This window comes from Mesoplodon densirostris, chromosome 7 (genome assembly GCF_025265405.1).
Source record: "Mesoplodon densirostris isolate mMesDen1 chromosome 7, mMesDen1 primary haplotype, whole genome shotgun sequence".
Lineage (NCBI taxonomy): Eukaryota > Metazoa > Chordata > Mammalia > Artiodactyla > Ziphiidae > Mesoplodon > Mesoplodon densirostris.
In genome coordinates, this window is record NC_082667.1 from 62,571,965 (window position 1) to 62,591,439 (window position 19,475).

Below are 19,475 nucleotides of genomic sequence, written 5' to 3' on the forward strand. Positions count from 1 at the left end.
GTTCTATTTTCATTACATTCAATGTAATTTTATATTTCCCTTGTGACTTCCTCTTTGACCTATAGATTATTTAGAAGTGTATTGTTTAGCTTCTGAATGTTTGGAAATTTTCCTGTTACTAATTTCTAGCTTGATTTTTTTGTGGTCAGAGAACATACTCTATATGATTTCAAATCTTAAAATTTGTTGAAATTTATTTTATAGCCCAAGATGTGGCCTATCTTAATGATATGTTACATGGGTACTTGAAAATGATGTGTATTTTGTTGGTGGAGTATTCTATAAATGTCAGTTAGATCCTACTGGTTGAAGGTGTTGTTGAGCTCTTCTATGTACTTGTTGCTTTTCTGTCTAGTTGTTTTACCAATTGTTGAGAGTCTCCAACTGCAAGTTTGGATTTGTATATTTCTCCTTTCAGTTATATCAGATCTACTTCATGTACTTTGCACACTGTTTGGTGTGTACACATTTAGGATTGCTATGTTTTCTTGCTGCATTGACCCATTTATTATTATATAATGTCCCTTTCTCTCTCTGTCAAAATCTTTTCCTCTGAGGTCTATTATCTGATATTAATATAGCCACTCCCAGTTCCTTTTAAATAATGTTTGCATGATATATCTTTTTCTTCCTCTTACTTTCAATTTGCCTATATTGTTATATTTAAAGTGAGTTTCTTGTAGACAACGTATATTTTGGTCTTTTTTTTTCAAATCACTCTGCCCATCTTTGTTGTTTAATTGGTATATTCAGTTCATTAACATGTAATTATTGATATGCTAGGGAGTAAATCTGCCTTTCTTGTTTGCTTTTCTGTTTACTCTCTCTGATTTTTTGTCTGTTTTCTTTCTTCTGCTTTCTGTGAGTTAACTGAATATTTTTTAGAACTCCATTTTGAGTTATCTATAGGGTTGTTGAGTTTATATCTTTATATAGCTTTTTAGTAGTTGTTTTATGTATTACATTATATATACATTACTTAACATGGTTTACTGGTGTTGTCATCTTGTTCAAGTGAAGTATTGAAACCTTACTTCCCTTTATGCTTCCCTGTTTATAATGTCATTGTCTTAATACATTTAGAACCACATCAATGTTATAAACTTTGCTTCAACCATCAAACACAATTCAGAGAACTCAAGAGAAGGAAAGCTAGCTGTACGTGCATACATGTTTGTTTACACATATATTTGTGCCCTTTCATCCTTCCTGATGTTCTAAGACATCTTCTTTTATCACTCCCTTTCTATTTGGAGAACTTCTTTTAGCCATTCTTTTAGGGTAGGTCTGTTGGTGACAAATTCGCCCAGTTTCCCTTCATCTGAGAATATCCAAATTTCCCCTTCACTCCTAAAGGATATTTTATTTTCACTGGATATGTTTCTGGGTTAACAGTTCTTTTATTTCAAAATCTGAGAAAAATTGTGCCACTCCCCTATAGCTTCCATGGTTTCTGATAAGAACTCTGCTGTCATTCAAATGGTTTTTCCCCTTTAGGTAAGGTGTCGTTTTTCTTTAGTTGTTTCAAATTTTTTCTTTTTATTTAGTTTTCATAAGTTTAATTATATATGTTTTAAATGGATTTCTTCATGTTTATTCTGTTTGGGGTTCACTTGCTTCTTGAATCCATATGGATTTCTTACCAAACTTGGGAACTTTCTGGATATTTTTCATCAAGTGCTTTCTCAGCTACATCCTCCTTCTCATCTTCTTCTGGGACTTCAGTGACACAATGTCAGATCTTTTGTTATAATCCCACAGGCCCCATCAATTTTTCAGCCTATTTTCTCTGTTGTACAAATCAAGTGCTTGGTATTATCCTCCCCGCCCCCTTTTAGTTATTTATATTTTTCTGTTCTAGAATTTCCATTTCATTCTTTCTTGTAGTTTCTATGTTCTGGCAAGGTTCCCCATCTGTATGTTCGTTGAGGCCATATTTTCCTTGAATTTCTTATCCATATTTTCATTTTATTATTTGGACACATTAATTGTTATTACTACTACTACTACTATTACTACTATTATTACTAGCTACTTTGAACTCTGTGACTACTAAATCCAATATCTGCGCCCACTAGAGTCAGCTTCTATTGAGCGTCTTTTCCCTTGAGTATAAATTACTGTTTATAATTTCATATTTTTATAATTATAATAGGGCTATAATTTCCTATTTATTTGCATGTCTTATAATTTTGGTTGAAAACTGGATATTGTGAATAATATGTTGTAGAAACAGAAACTACAAGAAAGAACCAAATAGAAATTTTCATTCTGTTATGTTCTGAAGATTTGTTGTTGTTGCTGTTATGAAGGAATTTTGGGATGGGGGGGCCTCAAAATGCAAATTTCATATATCCTATGTTGTGCATACAACAGTTGACATATCTACTTAGTTCTTTTGGCTTCTAGCAGCTGCTTTTTTAGCCTAGCCTCAGAGCATCTCACCTGCATTTACATAGGTTAGTCACTGGCCAAAAACTTGGACAGATTTTGGGGGCTCATCTCCTCTACAGTGCTTTTGCTTCTGGGATTTTCCTTTTAAATTTCCAGCTGCTCTCCACTGCCAAACCCTGTCTTCTGACACTTCAGCTGCCACCCAAGCTGGACATGAAATGAGGAATGTATTCAGGCAAAAAAAGCAGCAAATTTGCACATCTTACTCCAGTGCATTTCTGTCATTCGAAGATAGACTCCACACTGGATTCTGCCAGCTATTTTTGCTAGGTCCCCTTGAGTCTCCCCTTTGCATGTGTAATTTAGTAGTCATCCAAAGATTTGGGTTGAGTTTGTCCAAATTTTGGTTTCACCCCTTATACCACTCTCTCTTCTAGGATTTCTGCTCTTAAATTTCCAGCATTTTTACCAGCCTTGAATTCTGTCCTCTGCTGTTTTGAGTGAGTAAGGCTGTGGTTTTCTGCGTTTGGAACTGGGGGATAGGGTGGGGCTGGAAAATGGGGTGGGGAAGGAAAACCTTCAGACAGAAAGACCACAAAAATCACAATTCTTACCCACTGCAGCTAAAGTCTTTCATGGGTAAACTCTCCTCTGCTTTCTGCCTGCTTTTGTTCACTTTCCAGGGCCTTCAAATATTGGTTTTTGTTTGTATTTTGCTCAGATTTTATAGTTTTTAATTGTGGCATAACTGGCCTGACAAATTAACTTGAAATCTGGAACCAAGACTCATATATACACTGTATACATTTAAGAGAACATTTATAAGAAAATCCTTCCCCCATTTTTTTTGTAGTCACAAGGATTTGGATAATCTAAATGTCTTTAGAGGAATGGCTATGTTAAATGTTCTAAACAAATACAATTTGGAACACTAAACAGATGTCAGATGCAAGTATGTACTAGATCCCAGGGATACAGTATTAAATAAAACAGATAAGTCCCTACTCTCTTGGAATTTACTTTCCAGTGTAGGGAAATACACAATAACTATATAAACAAATAAATATGTAATTTAAAAGGTGGTGATTAGTCCCTTGAAGAAACACTAAGCATGGTAAGGCAGTAGAAAGTATTGGCTTAAAAAAAAAAAGTTAAAAAAAAGAAGTATTGGCTAGAGAGAGGGATTATCTGATAGATTGACATTTGAACAGAGACCCAAGTATAGTGTGGAAGTAGGCCATAAAGATAACTGTGAAAATATATTCCAGGTAGATGAAATAGTACAATGGCCCTGAGGCCGGGGCATGCCTAGAATATTCAATAAATAGCAAAGTGGACAGTATGGCTGAAAAGGTGTGTATGAAGGGGGCGAGTGTTAGAGAGATAATTGGAATCCAGATAATACAAGGGGCTTTTTGGTTATAGTAAGAACTCTGGGCTATATTATGAATGAGATGGGAAGCCATTAAAGCATGTGAAGAATAGGTTAAAGTGAGTTATAGGTACATATAGCAACACGAAGAGAACTTAAAAGCACTGTGTTGAGTGGGAAAAAGGAAGATTTATAGGAAGATATCACTTATGTTCACTCATGAGCACAGATTAAAAAGTCCTACACAAAGTATTATTAAACTGATTTCATCAATATATAAAGAAGATATAATCAACTAAGCTGATTTTATTCCAAAAACTCAAGGTTGATTTCACATATGGAAATAAATATTTTACTTGCTACACTGACAGAATTTTAAAAAATATATGATCATCTCAATTCAGAAGCAGCATCTGACAAAATTCAAAATCCAATTCATGATACAAGTAATAGCAAGTAGAGCACATTACTGATCTGACAACCATTAATCAGAATCTCACTTCAAATGACACACTCAATGACAAAATACTGAAAGCTTTTCCTTCAAGTCTGATAATGATTCAGACTTCCACCAACATCACTCTTCTTGAACACAGTGATGGATCTCCTGGCCAGTGGACTATAGCATGGATAAGAATAAATGATATAGAATTAGAAAGGATGAAATAAACTGATATGATGTTCAGAGATGATATGAGTATAATATATGTAGAAAATAAAAGAATACAGATAAATTAGTAGAGTTAGTAAGTGAGGTTATTTAGCAAGGGTGCTGCTCCATGGTCAACACACAAAAATTGGTTATATTTCTATATAAAAGCAAGGAGAAAATGAAATTTTTAAAGATGCCATTTGCAAGACGTTTAAAAAAGAAACAGTAAATGCCTAGGAATAATTCTAACAAAAGATGTGCAAGAAGAACTTTGCACATAAATCTATAAAACATTATTGACAGCAATTAATGAAATGGAGCACACAGACCACAGATTCGGAAGCCTCAGTATTACAAATGTATCAATTCGCACCAAACTGATCCAGCGTAAGAAAATCCCATCAGGGTGTTCAGAGAACTTGACAATCATGGAAATGCAAAGGTCCAACAACAGTCCTTCTGGAGATGAAAAACGTCTGGGACTTGCTGTACCACATACTAAGACTTATTAGAAAGCTACTGTAGTTAAAACAGTGAGGTACTGCTGTGAAGATAGACGTACAGACCAAGGAATGGATTAGGGTGCCCAGAAGCAAACTCGCACTTAACAGAAAAATATGGAAAGGTAGAGAGTAACAGGAAAATTTTTTTTTCAGTGAACAGTTTTGTATTAATTGGATATCTAGATGGAAATAAAATTAAACTTGGCTCCTGTTCTAACCACACAGAAAAATCAGTTGCACATGGGTTGTAGAACTATGAAAAGCAAAATACTAACACATCCAGAAGATAAGTTAGTAAGATATCTTCATCATTTTGGGGTAGGAATGATTCTTTAAATGGGCACACACAGCATTAACCATGAAAAATCGATAAACCAGGCTACATTAAACTTCTGTTCATCAATAAACACCCATTAAGAGAGTGAAAAAGCAAACCACAGAATGGGAGAAGATACACGCAGTACATATAACCAAAAGGGATTATGTGTGTGTGTGTGTGTGTGTGTGTGTGTGTGTGTGTGTGTGTGTGTGTGTGTGTGTGTGTGTGTGTGTGTGTGTGTGTGTGTGTGTGTGTGTATATAATACAAAATCAACAAAGAAAAGACAATCCATTAGAAAAAATGAGCAAGAGACTTCAACAGGCACTTGATCGAAGAGGATTTTCAAGCAGTCAGTATATGAAAAGGATTTTCAAGCAGTCAGTATATGAAAAGGTCAATCCCATTAGTAATCAGGGAAATGAAAAGTTAAACCAAAGGACATAACATAACACATATACTGGAACTGGGGGACAATGCCACAAGATAGCAAAGATATGGAATAAAGTGAATTCTCACGTGGATTAAGTGAACACTCATTTCCCTGGTGAAGGGAGTATAAATTGAAAAATTGGTAAACAGTCTGGCATTAACTATTAAAGTTGAGGATATACATACTTTATGACCAGTTTTCTCCTAGTTATATTCCCAAAGGAAGCATGTGCACATGCACAAGAGGCACTTGCAAGATTGTTCACAGCAGCATTTTTGTAGGAACCACAAACTAATCATTAGGCAGTTCACACTCTGTTTCTCTTCCTTCTGGGTACACGGTAGGCTTGTACGGGAGGTATATATGGCAATGAGACTTGTTTTGGCCAATTAAACGGGGCAAAGAGGACATGTGTTGCTTCCAGGGTGAAGCTTTTGGTGCCAGGGTGTGACCTGTCTTGTTCCCTTTTCTCGCCTAGTGATTATGGAAGCATGTATTGCAATGGAGTTTCATTAGCTTGAGTACCTTAGTGACTAGGAACAGAGTCCCTGCCAACCTACAGCAATAGTAAAAAATTATCTTTTGTGGGGTTAAGCCATTAATATTTTGGGTTTTTATTTCCTGTAGCATGATCCAGCCCATTCTGATTGATATATAACTCAAATGTACATCAACAGTTGAATCAATCAATAAACTGTGGTTTCTTCACAGAATGGGATATATTTCTACAGAAATAAAAATGAATGAAATTCAGCTGCACTCAACACATGGATGAATCCCATCCATGGGATGGAAAGAAGCCAGACACATGGAAATATATACAATTTAGGTATGGATGCTCACCTGGTAAGACTCTATAAAGAAAAGCAAGGAAATCAATGTCATGAAAGTTAGGATGGCGGTAACTCTGCGAAGTCAAGAGAAGAAAGTTGGGAGGTGACATAAAAGAGGCTTCTGGGTGTTGACAGCCTTCTGTTTCTTAGTCCAGGTGGGCGTACACAGGTACTGGCCTTGTGATAAACCATTAGGCTTAACGCTTTTATTTACTTTTCTGTATGGGTGTGTGTTTTGTTTACTTTTCTGATGTGTTTAATTAAAAGGGATTTAAAAAAAAGATTACCAGTCGCTGTAACAACAAACCAAGGGTATAATGGCTCAGAAAGATAGAGATTTATTTTCACTCACGTGAAATCCAAAACAGATGTTCTTAATTGGTGGGTGGCTCTCCTCTAAGTGATGTTCAGGCTCCTTCCACCTTTTGGCTCCGTCATCTTCGATGTGTAGCTTTCAAGGTCATATGCTCAAAGGCCAAAGTGGAAATAACACGGGGGACTGTGCATAGGAAAATTTAAGGACCCAAGTCACAGAAGTAGCACACCTTCGTTCCACTACCATCCAATTGGCTAGATTCAATCACATGGCCAGACTTAAGAATAAGGGAAGCTGGGAAAGAGTACAGCTAATTTCCCAGGAAGAAGAAAATGGGTGCGAGGGACAGCTGGCAAGTCTCTGCCACAGCATGCATACACCAAAACCACCATCTATTTTGCCAAAGATACACAGGTGTCCAGGGGCACACGACAAACACATTGTGGGGTACAAGAGGAGCAGAAGTATGAATCAGGAATAAAGTAAACAAACAAAATAAAGAACAGGAGAGGGGCTTTTCTGAGCCAGTCCTAATATAGTGCCATGAACATAGAGGAGGACTAACTCAATTCTCAGCCTCAATCTATGTACCAACAACAGTGAGAGTAAAGTCAAGTAGCAATGGTGACAGCAGTGCCATCCTAACCAGACTGACTAAAGTTGACCTTAGATTTTGCAACTGTTCATCCTCCCTTGGCTCCTGTCCTCTAAGCCTCACTCCCTGGACTTTCCATTAGTTCTCTGGGTAACTTATTGACACCCTTCCAATAATTTTTCTTCTTAACCATCTTATTAAAGCCAAATTTGTACAGAGCAGATTTATTTTACCTACTGAACTTCCAGAATATGCTGAACTTCCGCCCCTACAGCAGGCACCCTATTTTGTCCCTGGCTTCAGCGGGACGCTGCTGCAGAAAGCCCAGCACTTACACCTGCCTCCAGCAATAACGGCCAAGTGGCAGGAAGATGACCCTTACCTCCCAAATCTCAAATGAGTGCATCTAGTCGGGGGCACTTATTTTGTACTCAGAACCCTAGCTTCAAGGATTTTAATTTCTCCAGATGGCAAAGAATTTGAGGCAACCAGGCCAATATATAAGTTTACTACGGTGGATGCATATTATGAAGTACTTCACAGCTGACAGAAGCAACAATCTAGATGTATGAGCAGCTACATGGAATATACTGGCTATTTACCTATTTTCTTTGGGCTCCTACAGTCTGCATATCTCCCTCTGCAACACACCTCCCTCTCAGCCCCCACGTACACACTCTGGAGTTGTGTTGTTGCAGCTGTGACTCTGCAAAGTGTATTTCCCAGAATCCACTGGCAGGTGGTTCCATTAGGTTCTGCCAAAGGGATGCCATAGAGGGAAACTGAAAATGAAACATGGGGCGAGAGTCTTCATTCCTGTTTTCCAGTTGCTGTCACAGTCTTTCAGCTGCAGACAGCTGTCTCTGGCTCCTAGCTTCTTTTGCACTCAGCAGCAGCTTTGCTACACTTCTGAGACACCAGCAGCAGATCAGCTGCCCCCTTGGCAGTCAGAGAACAGTCAGACCTTGCTCCCTCACCCTCAAGGCCATTTCCTTCCTCAGAAGTCCAAGCACCGGGTATGTGGAGGGAGCCTCCCCATAAAGATCTGAGTACCGACCAGTCAAAAGTGGCCCCTTTTCTGAGCTCCTAGTTTCTGGTAATTATTTCCCTTCTTCCCTTTTGTTTTCCCAGGCCTTAGGACATTATCTGATTTCTCCAGTTCTTAATTTTTAATTACATCAAGCATCTTCTTTTGTCTCAGCCTCTATCACTTGTAATCAATTCTCTGCATTAAATGCCCTCTATTTGAAGCACTTAGTATGGTTTCTATTTTCCTGAGTGGGCCCTGACTGATAACATAGATGGATATTAAAAACACAGTTGAGTGATGAAAAAAAGACAAGATTTGTTGACAATACTCTATAAATAAAGCAAATGTATGAGAACAATTCACATTTTACAAGAATACTTGCACAAGTAAGATGTTAAATAAAGGTGCTAGATATACCTACATAGAATTTACTCTAAGGTAATAAAGCTGATCCAGGGCCCACCAACCTTCCTATTGTACATGAAGTTAGAAATGCAAGCTTCATTGACGGGAATTTTTAGGAATAGAGAACTTCTCCCTGAAAGGTAAAGAAGCAGTGCTGTTCCCTCCATCCTAAATCAAGTGAGGAGGGCTCCAACAGGACCACTTATAGTCATTTCATGTTCCCAGGAGAGGGAGAGACCTTATATTCATTCAGCATTACATTCTCTAGCAACATGTTTGCTACACTCAGAAACTTATAGACCCAGCTCCATATGGCCACTGGGATGGAGCCTGGGGCAGAGGTTTCTTGGGAGAAAAGTAACCTGAATCACTTGTGAGGGTTTGGAGCCAGAGAGAGAGATATGGAGAGGTCAGAGTCAGGCTAGCCGGGACAGGGCAAGGGGAGTCAGCTGCTGGCTGGGCTGCACTTCTGCTGTTTGGCAGGACAAACATGCATGAGTTTCCTGGGAGCTCCCAGAAAGGTAACCACTCTTAAGGTATTTATTGGGACCTCTCCCAGGAGGGCTGCCCGCCAGGGTGAGGGACTTCAGCACTAGGACACTGTGCATACGCTGTCAGTGTCAAGAGCTGAAGAGCCGAGGGGGAGTGTGAGCTGAGTATCGTAAGGAGGGAACCAAAACCAGTTAGTGCGCAAGTGCCATGGTGGGACTCCAGAGAACCCCAATACCTCACACACTGAGCCAACATTTAAATGCCTGTCTTAGTAGAACACACTGATGAAGCTAAACTAAATCAAAGTTTAGCCTTTTTGCCTCTAACATGCCTTCCCCCATCCCAATCCTAGAAGTGACAGAGGAGGTAGAGAATGAGTGAAAAAAACAGACCATGAAGGTTTCCCCACCTCACTGAGCTGGAGGGAGAACAGCTTTGGATTGGATGAGTTGCGGACAGGCCACTGAGATGTGGGAAGGGGCGGGGGAGACAAATATATTTAAAATAGTAGTATTTCAGATTGGTCTCGGCCATGTTATAGGGAATAATGGAACATATTTACACCGGAGTACTAACAATGTAGAAGGACCCTTGAAGTAAGGCCAAAAAGATAGGGGCTGTGGCTACCTGTGAGACTCCTGAGAAGGGTAATAGTAAGTAGGGTGTCTCTGCTTAATCAAAACACATCATCTTGTGACCATGAGGATCAAGAGAATCACACAGACCTAACTGCTAACATCCTTGAATTCCTGAACCAATGCCAACAACCATCAACCATCAGGTTTCTAGTTTTACAAGAAGAAAAATCTAATTTGTTTAAGATATTCTTTAGGGGGATTTCCTTTTTTTTTTTTTTGGTCACAATCAAAATGTAACTGATAAAATCAGTATCTCAACTTCCTCATGTGAGCATTTTTTCCCCCAGTTAGGAGTCCAATTCATAGGACTGGGGGAAGTGTTGACTGGCATCTGGTAAGCTAATTAAATGTCTGAAGCACCCTGAAGGAAACAAAGAGGGTTTTGTGATCAAGATAAGGTGGACAGGATGGCCGGAGAAGATATATTAGCCAGGGCATATCATGCTAAACATTAATGCAACAGAGGTTATTCCTTGTTCAAAGAAATGTGGATATTCTTGGTCAAGCAATTCTTCTCTAAGCAGGGACTTAAATATCGACTCCTTCTATGCTCTGACTCCACCTTCAAAACACGTGCTTCAAGGTCACCCTGGAAGGCAGAGGAGGGGGTGGAGAATACAGAGAAGGCTTGTCTACTCTTTAACTGTCTTGGTCTGGTACTGAAACATCACTTCTACTCACTTTCCACTGGGGAGGACTATGCACACAGTCCCACCTTGATGCAAGGAGCTGGGAAATGTAATTTAACTGTGTGTCCAGGAAAAGGACATTTTGGTGAGCATCTAGCCCGTTTTTTCCACAGAAGAAAAGGTGATGCTGGTGTGAAGATCTGGAAGATGAAAATGAACTCACCAGGGAAAAGTATCCTGAGAAGATGGAGTGGCAAATGTAACGACCCAGAAGTAGAAATGGCTTGGAACACTTGAGGAATGGAAAGAAAGCCTGTGTGGCTGCAGTTTCGTGTGGAAGCAGTGGGTTAAGGTGCAGTTGGAGAGGGGGGCCTGGGCAAGATCACATAGGGCCTGGGAAGGAGTTTGCCTTTTGTTCTCAGAGCACTGTGAATCCATTGAAGGATTTTCAGCAGAGAAGTGACATATCTGACTTACATTTTAAAAAGCTCACTTGGCTGAGTGGAAAATGAATTGCTCTGGGGACAGGAGTGAAAGCAACTGGACCAGTAAGGTGGTTACTGCAGTAGTCGAATGTCTTAGAACCAGGTGGCCAGCCTGGGAAGTCACCAGGGATGGAGGACGACGTAATTAGAGGTCTCTGTGAGAATCTGTAAAGGGCTTCGTGAAATTACATAAGTGGTTGAGTGACTGGAGCCAAGCTGTGTCTCTGCCAAGACCACGTTGCTTCTTTGGGAACTGTGCTCCCTTAGAACAGTGTTACAGGAACAAAAGCTGGAGCACCCCAATGACTGCAGGGGCAATAAGCCTCTAAAAGGGATGCTGAGGAAGCATGAGCAGACTGCTATCCAAACCCAACTTTATTCTTGTCTCTCACCACCCCGCCAACCTTTTTTCATTTAGAGAAAAGCTGCAGCAAGCCTGTGACTTTTCAGCTCATTCTTAGTTCACAGATGTCTTAGAATCAGTTTAAGATACAAAACCACTCTCAAATGATTGCAATGTCTAATCCTACATTACAATAAATAATCTGCACCTATTGTAGCTTTAACTATTTTCGCCTCCCAGCTCTGTCCCACTTAAGTCAAGGAGCCTGCACTGGGGAAGGAAGGAATGATCTGGATGCTCTCTGCTCTTCTCACCTCCTCTCCACCTAAGAGCTGCTGACTGCTCTGGGCCCAACTGCAGAGAAGGAAGGGGGTAAAACAGTTCTCACTTGGCTGGATGTTTCTGTGTCCCATGGGCCTGCTAGATATTTAAAAGGAACATCATGCTGTCCCTTTTCTGCAGTCCCCTTTACCTTGGTGGATGCAGCTTTATTCTGGGTGGTTTCCTGAGACTCCCTCCTCAGCCCACAAGGCACACTCCTAGCTTCTTTGTGCTGAGGTCTCCTTGCCTCTTCAAATGGTCCTACCGGACAGGACTCAAGACCAGCTGACGCTTCCCTCTCCTGCAAGGTGCAAAGGATACACTCATGCATGGCTTACCACAGCAAGTTCTGGGAACACAGGCCAATGCAAAAGCAGCAGCACTCCCCTGGCTCCACCCCTGAAACAGTTAATGAATCTCTGTTTGCCCTCCGCATTTCCAGGGCAGGAGTCAGATTCCAGGTTCACCATTTCTTGGCTTTAGGAATAAATACTTCAAGCTTCCCAAATGCTCCCAGTGGAATCTCCAATTACACTCTTTCCCACTCCTGTTTACTTCTTACTATGACTGCACTCCTTCATTCTGTTCTCCAATTGTTCCTTAAACTGATCTCATTGTTCCTTAAACAGCTGGCATGCTGTTATTTCTTAAAGAAATATATATTGTTCTCTCTTCAGTCTAGGCTCTCAACATTAGACACTGAAGCCCAGGCATGGACTTGTAGAACAGCTTGTCCTGAAGCTGATGATGGAGCAGGGGGGACCCAGACTCAGGAAAGTCCTGCTTTCAGAATTGATAGAAACGCAGATGGAGGCTTGGCTGAGTTAGGGGGAGCCGGGGGCCTGAGTGAGACCCAGAAAGATGTTTGTGTAGGTGGCTGGAGCCAGAACAGGCAAAGAAAGAATCCAAATTTTAAGTAAGGGAGGAAAGCAAAAGAGGGAGGAGGGCAGACCCCAGCTGTCCTGCTGAGCATGATAATAAAGCAGGGAAAATTAATCAAGATCTAGGAATATAAATAACACTTGGGAAACAGAGATATGGAGCTATAAAAAGGTGATGTGCGTCCTACAGTGAGACAGATGCCCTGCTACTCCAGAACATCCCTTAGACTTTATTGCTTACCTCCCTGTTACCCCAGGAGATTCCTGTCCCATGGAGCTGCCACAACAGTTGTCTCCCCAACAATCCCCAGTGAATCCCGCCAAGCTGGAGAGGACTGTCAGGGTTCTTCATCTTGGCTGCCTGGCAGCCAGCTCCACTCACCAGCCTCACATCACCCCCAAGATGGAAGTCTCTCTAGTAGGCTGTGTGAACCCTCTGTCCCTTTGAAATTCACGCTATCCCGCCTCTCCTACTCTTTGCAGATCTCCTGGATCTGCCCCCTTCTTCAAGAGGTTGGCACCTGTTCCACGCTTATGTCTACCATCATACTGGAGAACTTCAAAGTCCACACAGAACCCCTCTCAATACCTGAGGCCTCCACGCATTAACCAATCTCCTGGCAACCTCCCTTGCACACCTCTCAGGCACTCATCCCTCTAACTACACTCTTCACTTAGCCATTGCCTGGAGCTGCTCTGCTTCCAATATGAATTATTCAGGCATTCCAGTTTCTGACCACAGTCTCCCATCCTTCTAGGTTACTTGTTCAGTTACCCCCAATGCAACAACCTACTCCTGTCTTTACTCCACTCACTTGTTCTACCAAATTCCATGGTCCAGCATAGCAATCACTTACTTACGAACGGTCTGAAATTCGTTTGCTCGTTTATTTCAATTGCATGGCAAGTTTCCAACTCTGGATGATCCCTCAGTACTCACTTTTTCCACAGCTACACCTAGATTCCTGAGTACGCAGAGATAACCACAGCAGTGGGCTGACTGGGCTCACTATAAATTCATGAATAATTCCACTATAAATTCAAACCCCAGGCCCTCAACATTATGCAGTAATTCTCTCCCCGCTGCGATCTGACCTCTCTCTCATCTTAAAAGACCTTTCAACAGCATCTGACAGCCGAAAACCTCCCCACTCCTTCCACATTAAGAAATCCATTCTCCTGGTTTTACTCCTCCATCTCTGGCCCTGCCTTCTCTTCTTGTCCCCTTTATTGGTTCATTTTCCTTTACTCATCCATTAAATGCTCCTGAGAGTTCTATTCCAAGCCACTTTCTTTTCTCATTATCTTACTTTGGATATCTAATCTACTTCTATGACTTGAATTACCTCCTCTGGCTGCTGGGTTTCTGTCCCACGTCCAAGTGAACATCTAGGTACCAAAAACCCAACCTTTTGAATGGCATCACCAGCCCAACCAGTTGCTCAAGCCAGAGACCCAAGACTTGCTGCAGATTCCTTTCTCTCACCAAGCCGCAATGTCCCACCAGTTCTACTCACTGAAGTCCTCCCAGCCGCCTCCGCCTATTCCACCGTCACTAGTCCACAGTGCCCTCATCATGTGCCCGAACCCGGGCTCCTGCAACACCCCTGCTTCTCGTCGGTCCCTCTCAACTGGACCCTGTCATCCTTCTCACCTCCTTAGATGGATCTCAAGTGACCAGCTCGGGAATACAAAGATAAATATGAGAAGACTGCAGACTAATGCACAAAGCAATCGCCACACGGTATTTAAATGCTGAAATTGCACTCTTCACGTAGCGCTTTGAGAGTGCGGATGAAGAAGTTAGTTCTGCTTTGGGAGTAATGGAGTAGGAAACAACTAGGCTGTTTGGAAGGATGAGTGAGACTCTGTCGATCAGATGAGTATCCAGCAGAGAGAAGCACATGCAAAGGTACTGAGCAGTATCTGCTGGATGGTTCATAGCCCAGCCTCCAAACATGCCCTCTGGCCTGCACAGCCTGCCTCAAAACACCCACCTTACTGGAGGCACCCAACTGGCTCAGAGCCCTGGAACCTGTGTCCCAGTGGTCACTCTCAGTTCTTGTTCTTTGAAATAGGTAGAACAGGCTATATCTTTATACCTGGGCCCATGGCAGATGCCTTCTGGAAGAGGCCAAGGACCTATCATCCCAGTTCATCTTCTCCCAGCAGTAGCCTTCCCTGCCCATGGCTTTCCTAGGACATGCTGATTTGGGCCCACTACAAGGCAGAAACAACAGACAGACCCTTCTGCCAATGAACAGCCCAATCTCCACCCCAAATAGCATCAATCAGTTGTGATTTATGAAGAGGCCCAGCTCCTGCACCACCCCCCTCCAAGAACAGCTCACAATCTGTCAAGAATCTCTAAAAATCCTATAAAATAAGCCTGTTGAAAGGCCTATCTTGAGTTCTCCCAGAGTCTTCCTCAGTCAAGAAATCCATTCTTTACTCTTCAACCCCAATCCTACCTGGAGAAGGTCTTTAGTAAACAGTAATACTTACAACACACATCAGCCACAGCTACAGTTTATTGTGCACCTCCTGTGCACCCAGCCCAAGCTACAGATTTCCTCATTAACCCACACCACACAACAATCCCATGAGACAAGAATCGTACCATTTTCCAAATGAGTAACATGACATTCAAAGATTAAAAGACTCTCAGCAATCAGTGGCAGGCCTACCTGATTCCAAAATTTGTGCCCTCAGCCAGACACACACCAGGGCCCTATGGGACAACAGATACTAGTAGTTTGGGCCATACAGCTCCAAAGATGGAGATGAGGATCAGGGGAAAGAAGTACTCAGTACAGGGACAATCAAACCATCCTGACCTAGAAGCCCAGACTGATGTGCTCAGCCAGGATGTTGGCGGGCTACCAGCTGCCCCAGAGCCAAGAAGCAATGCCTGCCCCAGGCCTTCAAGGCCTGGGCAGACCAAAGCTATAGAAGGAGCTGGTGCGCAAACAGGAAAAGCAGAATAGAGGAGAGTGGAGATGCTGGGACAGAAAGCCCACGTGGCTCCTGAGAGATGGACAGAGGAGCCACACCCAGAGATGCCTTGAGTTCCAAACCATGTCGTTTCCATGACACTGAGGGCATCCGTAATTCCCAGATACTCCTGCGTTCTCACAATAACTCCTTATTCTTTGGCTAGCCCAAATGACTTTATGCTTCCTGGAACCAAGAAGCCTTCATTAGAGCAGGGCTGAGCCAGGGGTTTCATTACATTTTGTTCTTGGGATGGAGTAAGGGTGGTACCAGGCCCCGGGTCACAGCCTGGCTGGATACAGTCTTCAGAGTACTGAGCCTGGAGTTCAAGACTTGCCTCCCCTTTCAAGGGGGGTCCAGAGGTCACCTGCGCTTGTAGAGACAAGGCTGGAGCTTCAGGCCCAAGAGTTGAACCTTGGGCCCGACCCGAGGAGGCCCAGTCTTTTGAAAGTCAAACAAGAAGAAGTGGCTGTTGGTCAGGTCCTAGGGACAGAAAAGACCCAGTGAGCTCTAAATCCTCACCCCAGCTCTTCAAACCACCTCTCCACATCCCGTTCCTGCTCAGAAAGCTTCCCAGGGCTCTCCCATGAGTCATGCCTTCAAGGAGCAAACGTCTGTGTCTGATTATGACCTCCGTCCTGAACACCACTATTACCCTGAAGGGCCACACATGTGACAAAAATACGGACAGACTTCTTGGGGCCCTCACCTTGGAGATGACCTTGAAGCCCAGTTTGGTGACAGCCCCCAGAAAGGTCCGAACATCTTCAAAGCGGCTGCTGACCTCAGCCACTTTCAGGAGACCCCTGAAAAGGAGGGAAAGTTCTGGGTAAATGCACAGACACACGCATGTGCACATATACATGCATCTGTTTCCTGGGGACTCCTACCCTGGCTTCAGCACTCGATTTGCCTCCTCTAGGAAGTCTCTGATGTTGGTTCCCATCAGTGAAAGGCAGAACACAGCCACATCTACAGATTCATCCTCCAGAGGCACCTATGGAGAATGAGAGTATTGTATGAAGCACACATTATGGGGAGGAGAAAGCCAGCACCGAGTGCTAGGGGTGTCGGGCAAAGAGGGCATGTTAGAGATTAGCACATGGAGTTTGGGCCTAGGGCACAGGCCAGATACGTGGAAGGAGTGGGGTTTACCTGGGCCATGTCACACACAGTGACCCGGGGGTCCAGAGAGGCCAAGTCGAAGCAGTGCACAGGGTTCCGGATACTTGAAGCCAGGCGGCAGTCCCCACAGCCAAAGTCAGCCACCACCAGGGACGCAGGCCTGGAAGTGGAAGGGAGGAACAGCTCACTGGTCTGGTCTGAGCCCGTGACTGACACACCTCGCTTCTCACAATGCCCAACTCCCACTCACCGCTGGTGAAGATCCCTGGCAATGCGGTCCACTGGCTGCAGTGGCCACTTCTTGACTTGGCTCTGGAAGCCACGGTGGTAGAGGAGAAAGGCCTCAGGGTCTTCCTGGAAGAGGCGCTGCGCAGCACTGCTGGGCCCCGAGTACAGCTGTTCATTGAGGTAGCGGAACCGGGCAGCATCCAGCCGCTGGGCCATGCGGGCTCGCAGAGCCTCTGCCCGGGCTCCATGGCTGTGTGGACTGGGGGCAGGAGGCACCTCTGTCTCCTCTGCGGTGGCTGTGGCTGGGGCCTGCTCTGGTGGCTGAGGAAGCCGAAACTTGTTCTTCTGTCTACGCTTGTTCTTCTGCCGGTTCCGCCACTGCTTGCGACTCAAGGTATGCGGAGGATTAGAGCAAGGGGTCTCAGGGCCTGGCTTGGTGGAGTCACTTGCAGCACTAGAATTCCAAGCTTTGGAACCTGCAGGGAGTGAGATGGGAAGGCGTATTTGGGGCAATATCCCCTGAATTCAGAGGCTTAGCAAGAGACTAAACCTGAGACAGAGGTTGTGGCCTAGATGAAAGTACTTCTTATTCCCTAACCCCAAACCTAGTGGTGGCAGATAACCTCTGTCATATGTAGGATCAGCTGATCCCCCCTCCCTGTCCCACATGCACTAATACCAGTTTGGTCAACATTGTCCAGGAGCTGGGCAGGATTTGAAGGGTCCTGTTTCTGGCATTTCCTCTTTCTCTTCTCTTCTGCAGCAAAGTCAGTGCCAAGAAGAGCCCCTTTGTGGCACTTCTTCCTTTCCACTTCCTCTTCCTTGGAGTCACTGCTAGGTGGGCCCTGTTTTTGACGTTTCTTCTTCCTTTTCTTCTCTACTTCAGGAGAAGCTCTGGCAAACAAGACCTTTTTTGGGCGTTTCTTCTTTCTTTCCACCACCTCCTCCTCGTCCTCCTCGTCACTGCCGGGCAGACTGGGGGGCTGCTGGGGAAGAGATGCTGCCTCCAGGGCCCGTAATGTGGCCAAGAGCTTGCGGTGCTTGGAGCCCTGGGGGAAAACAAGGGATGAGAGCAGGGGCGAGAAGAATGGATGGGGCCTGGAGAATAAGAAAGGAGAGATGGGGACCTCATTCAGACGCTGGTTAGAGGCACATGGATTATTCCCAGTCAAGTTAACCTGTCATGAAGACTGCCAGACCCTGAAGAACTTTCAACTGCCCAAGGAGGGCAGAGAAATCATCCACCCCACTTTCTTCATTGTGCAGATGAGGTAATGGGGTTCCCCAGAGAAACGTGATAACGTCACAAGCTACAAGATTAAGGCCAGGGACCAGGAGTTCCAACCCTCAATCTCAGGCTTCTACCTCTAACTAATACCTTTTTTAAAAAGTTAGGAAGATTTCTGAAAACGAGAGTAACAGGATCACACGTGTGTGTATTAAAGGTGCCTCCTTTAATAGTTGTAGTGTAGAGAACAAACTGAAAAGGACAAGCTGTAGACAGAGGCCAGTGGCACGGACTACAGCAATGGGTTGAGGGGTTGAAGAGGAGGGAATAAAGCAGACAGACTCCATGTTGGAGGCTGACCGAAGGGTAGAAAGAGCCTGAGCAAGTGCAGCAGCCCACACATCGGCAAAGGCTTAAAGGAGAAGGTCTGCTGTCTGGGAGGCCATTCTAGGCTGAAGTCCTACTGGGCGCTCCTAAGCCAGGCACTTATCTTGGAGTTCCCCTCAGGACCACCTCCCTTTGAAAGGTAGTACTGACAACCCTTCAACGTCGTTCACTCTTGCTCTCTCCAGTCTCCACACAGCACCCAATGACCTTTTCAAAATGCAAATCTGAAGAAATAATTCCTCTGCTAAAACACTCCACTGGCTTCTCTCTATCTTTACCGTATGCAAAGCTTCTAATCTAGCTCTCCAGTTTCTACGGCACCCCCTCTCACTCGCTCCGTTCCAACTACACAGATTATTTCTGTGTAGGTGTGTGGCCCTAGCAGAACATGCTCTCTCACACCAGGGTCTCTGCACGAGCTTTTCCTTCCAAGAAACCCTCTTTGCTTCACTAACTTCTACTCACCAAGTCTCTCTCAGTTCCAACGTCACTTTCTTTTGGAAGTTCCGGGGTTTTCGGGCGGCCGCAGGCGCCCCCCTCCCCCTAATACACATGCGGCGCGCCCCAGCTCTGGGAGCCAGCGGGGTCCGTTCCGAGTGCCCCTGCGGGTCCACTCACCTTGATTTGCGAGTCGGCCGTGGTCCGAGGCCGTAAGGCTACAGACCCGAGGTCCGCGACTACTGGGGCCTCCTCGGCCCACTCCGGCTCCTCGAACATGGGGTTGGGGAGAGCGAGGTCGCGCGGTCCACCAGCCTCTCCACGTGCCCAGCTAGTCTTCAAGAATCAAAGCGCTCAGAGCCTCCAAAACCGGGCCGGAAACCAAAGAGTGAAAGCTAAGGCGGCTAGAGCAGCCGGCGCAGCGCCGAAAACCATC

General features: G+C 44.1%; 1 protein-coding gene across 4 annotated transcripts; it reads right to left on the minus strand.

The window, feature by feature from the left end:
- Positions 1-4,246: 4,246 nt before the first annotated feature.
- RRP8 (ribosomal RNA processing 8) lies at positions 4,247-19,436 on the minus strand. 4 transcript variants are annotated; one of them, XR_009532956.1, is made up of 8 exons: positions 19,220-19,436; positions 17,666-18,035; positions 17,009-17,462; positions 16,789-16,918; positions 16,524-16,630; positions 16,343-16,439; positions 6,857-12,059; positions 4,247-4,385 (listed from the first exon to the last, which is right to left on the minus strand). XR_009532956.1 is itself a non-coding variant. In XM_060103388.1 (8 exons), exons 1-8 carry the CDS (start codon positions 19,316-19,318, stop codon positions 6,965-6,967), a joined length of 1,446 nt encoding a protein of 481 aa, XP_059959371.1. In that variant the 5' UTR covers positions 19,319-19,435; the 3' UTR covers positions 6,444-6,964. The 4 variants fall into 4 exon arrangements, 3 of the variants coding, with proteins under 3 accessions (XP_059959370.1, XP_059959371.1, XP_059959372.1); XM_060103388.1 differs by lacking the exon at positions 4,247-4,385 and having other exon boundaries at positions 6,444-7,003; positions 11,910-12,059; positions 19,220-19,435; XM_060103387.1 differs by lacking the exon at positions 4,247-4,385 and having other exon boundaries at positions 6,413-12,059.
- Positions 19,437-19,475: the final 39 nt, after the last annotated feature.

What these genes read in the sequence shown, in the direction of transcription:
- RRP8 (XM_060103387.1), bottom strand. Translation starts at nt 19,318, where the DNA reads ATGTTCGAGGAGCCGGAGTGGGCCGAGGAGGCCCCAGTAGTCGCGGAC. An exon ending in CGGCCGACTCGCAAATCAAG is followed by an intron (nt 18,036 to 19,219) that starts GTGAGTGGACCC and finishes GTTTTCCCCCAG; the next exon opens with GGCTCCAAGCACCGCAAGCT. An exon ending in AATCGAGTGCTGAAGCCAGG is followed by an intron (nt 16,440 to 16,523) that starts GTAGGAGTCCCC and finishes CCTCCTTTTCAG; the next exon opens with GGGTCTCCTGAAAGTGGCTG.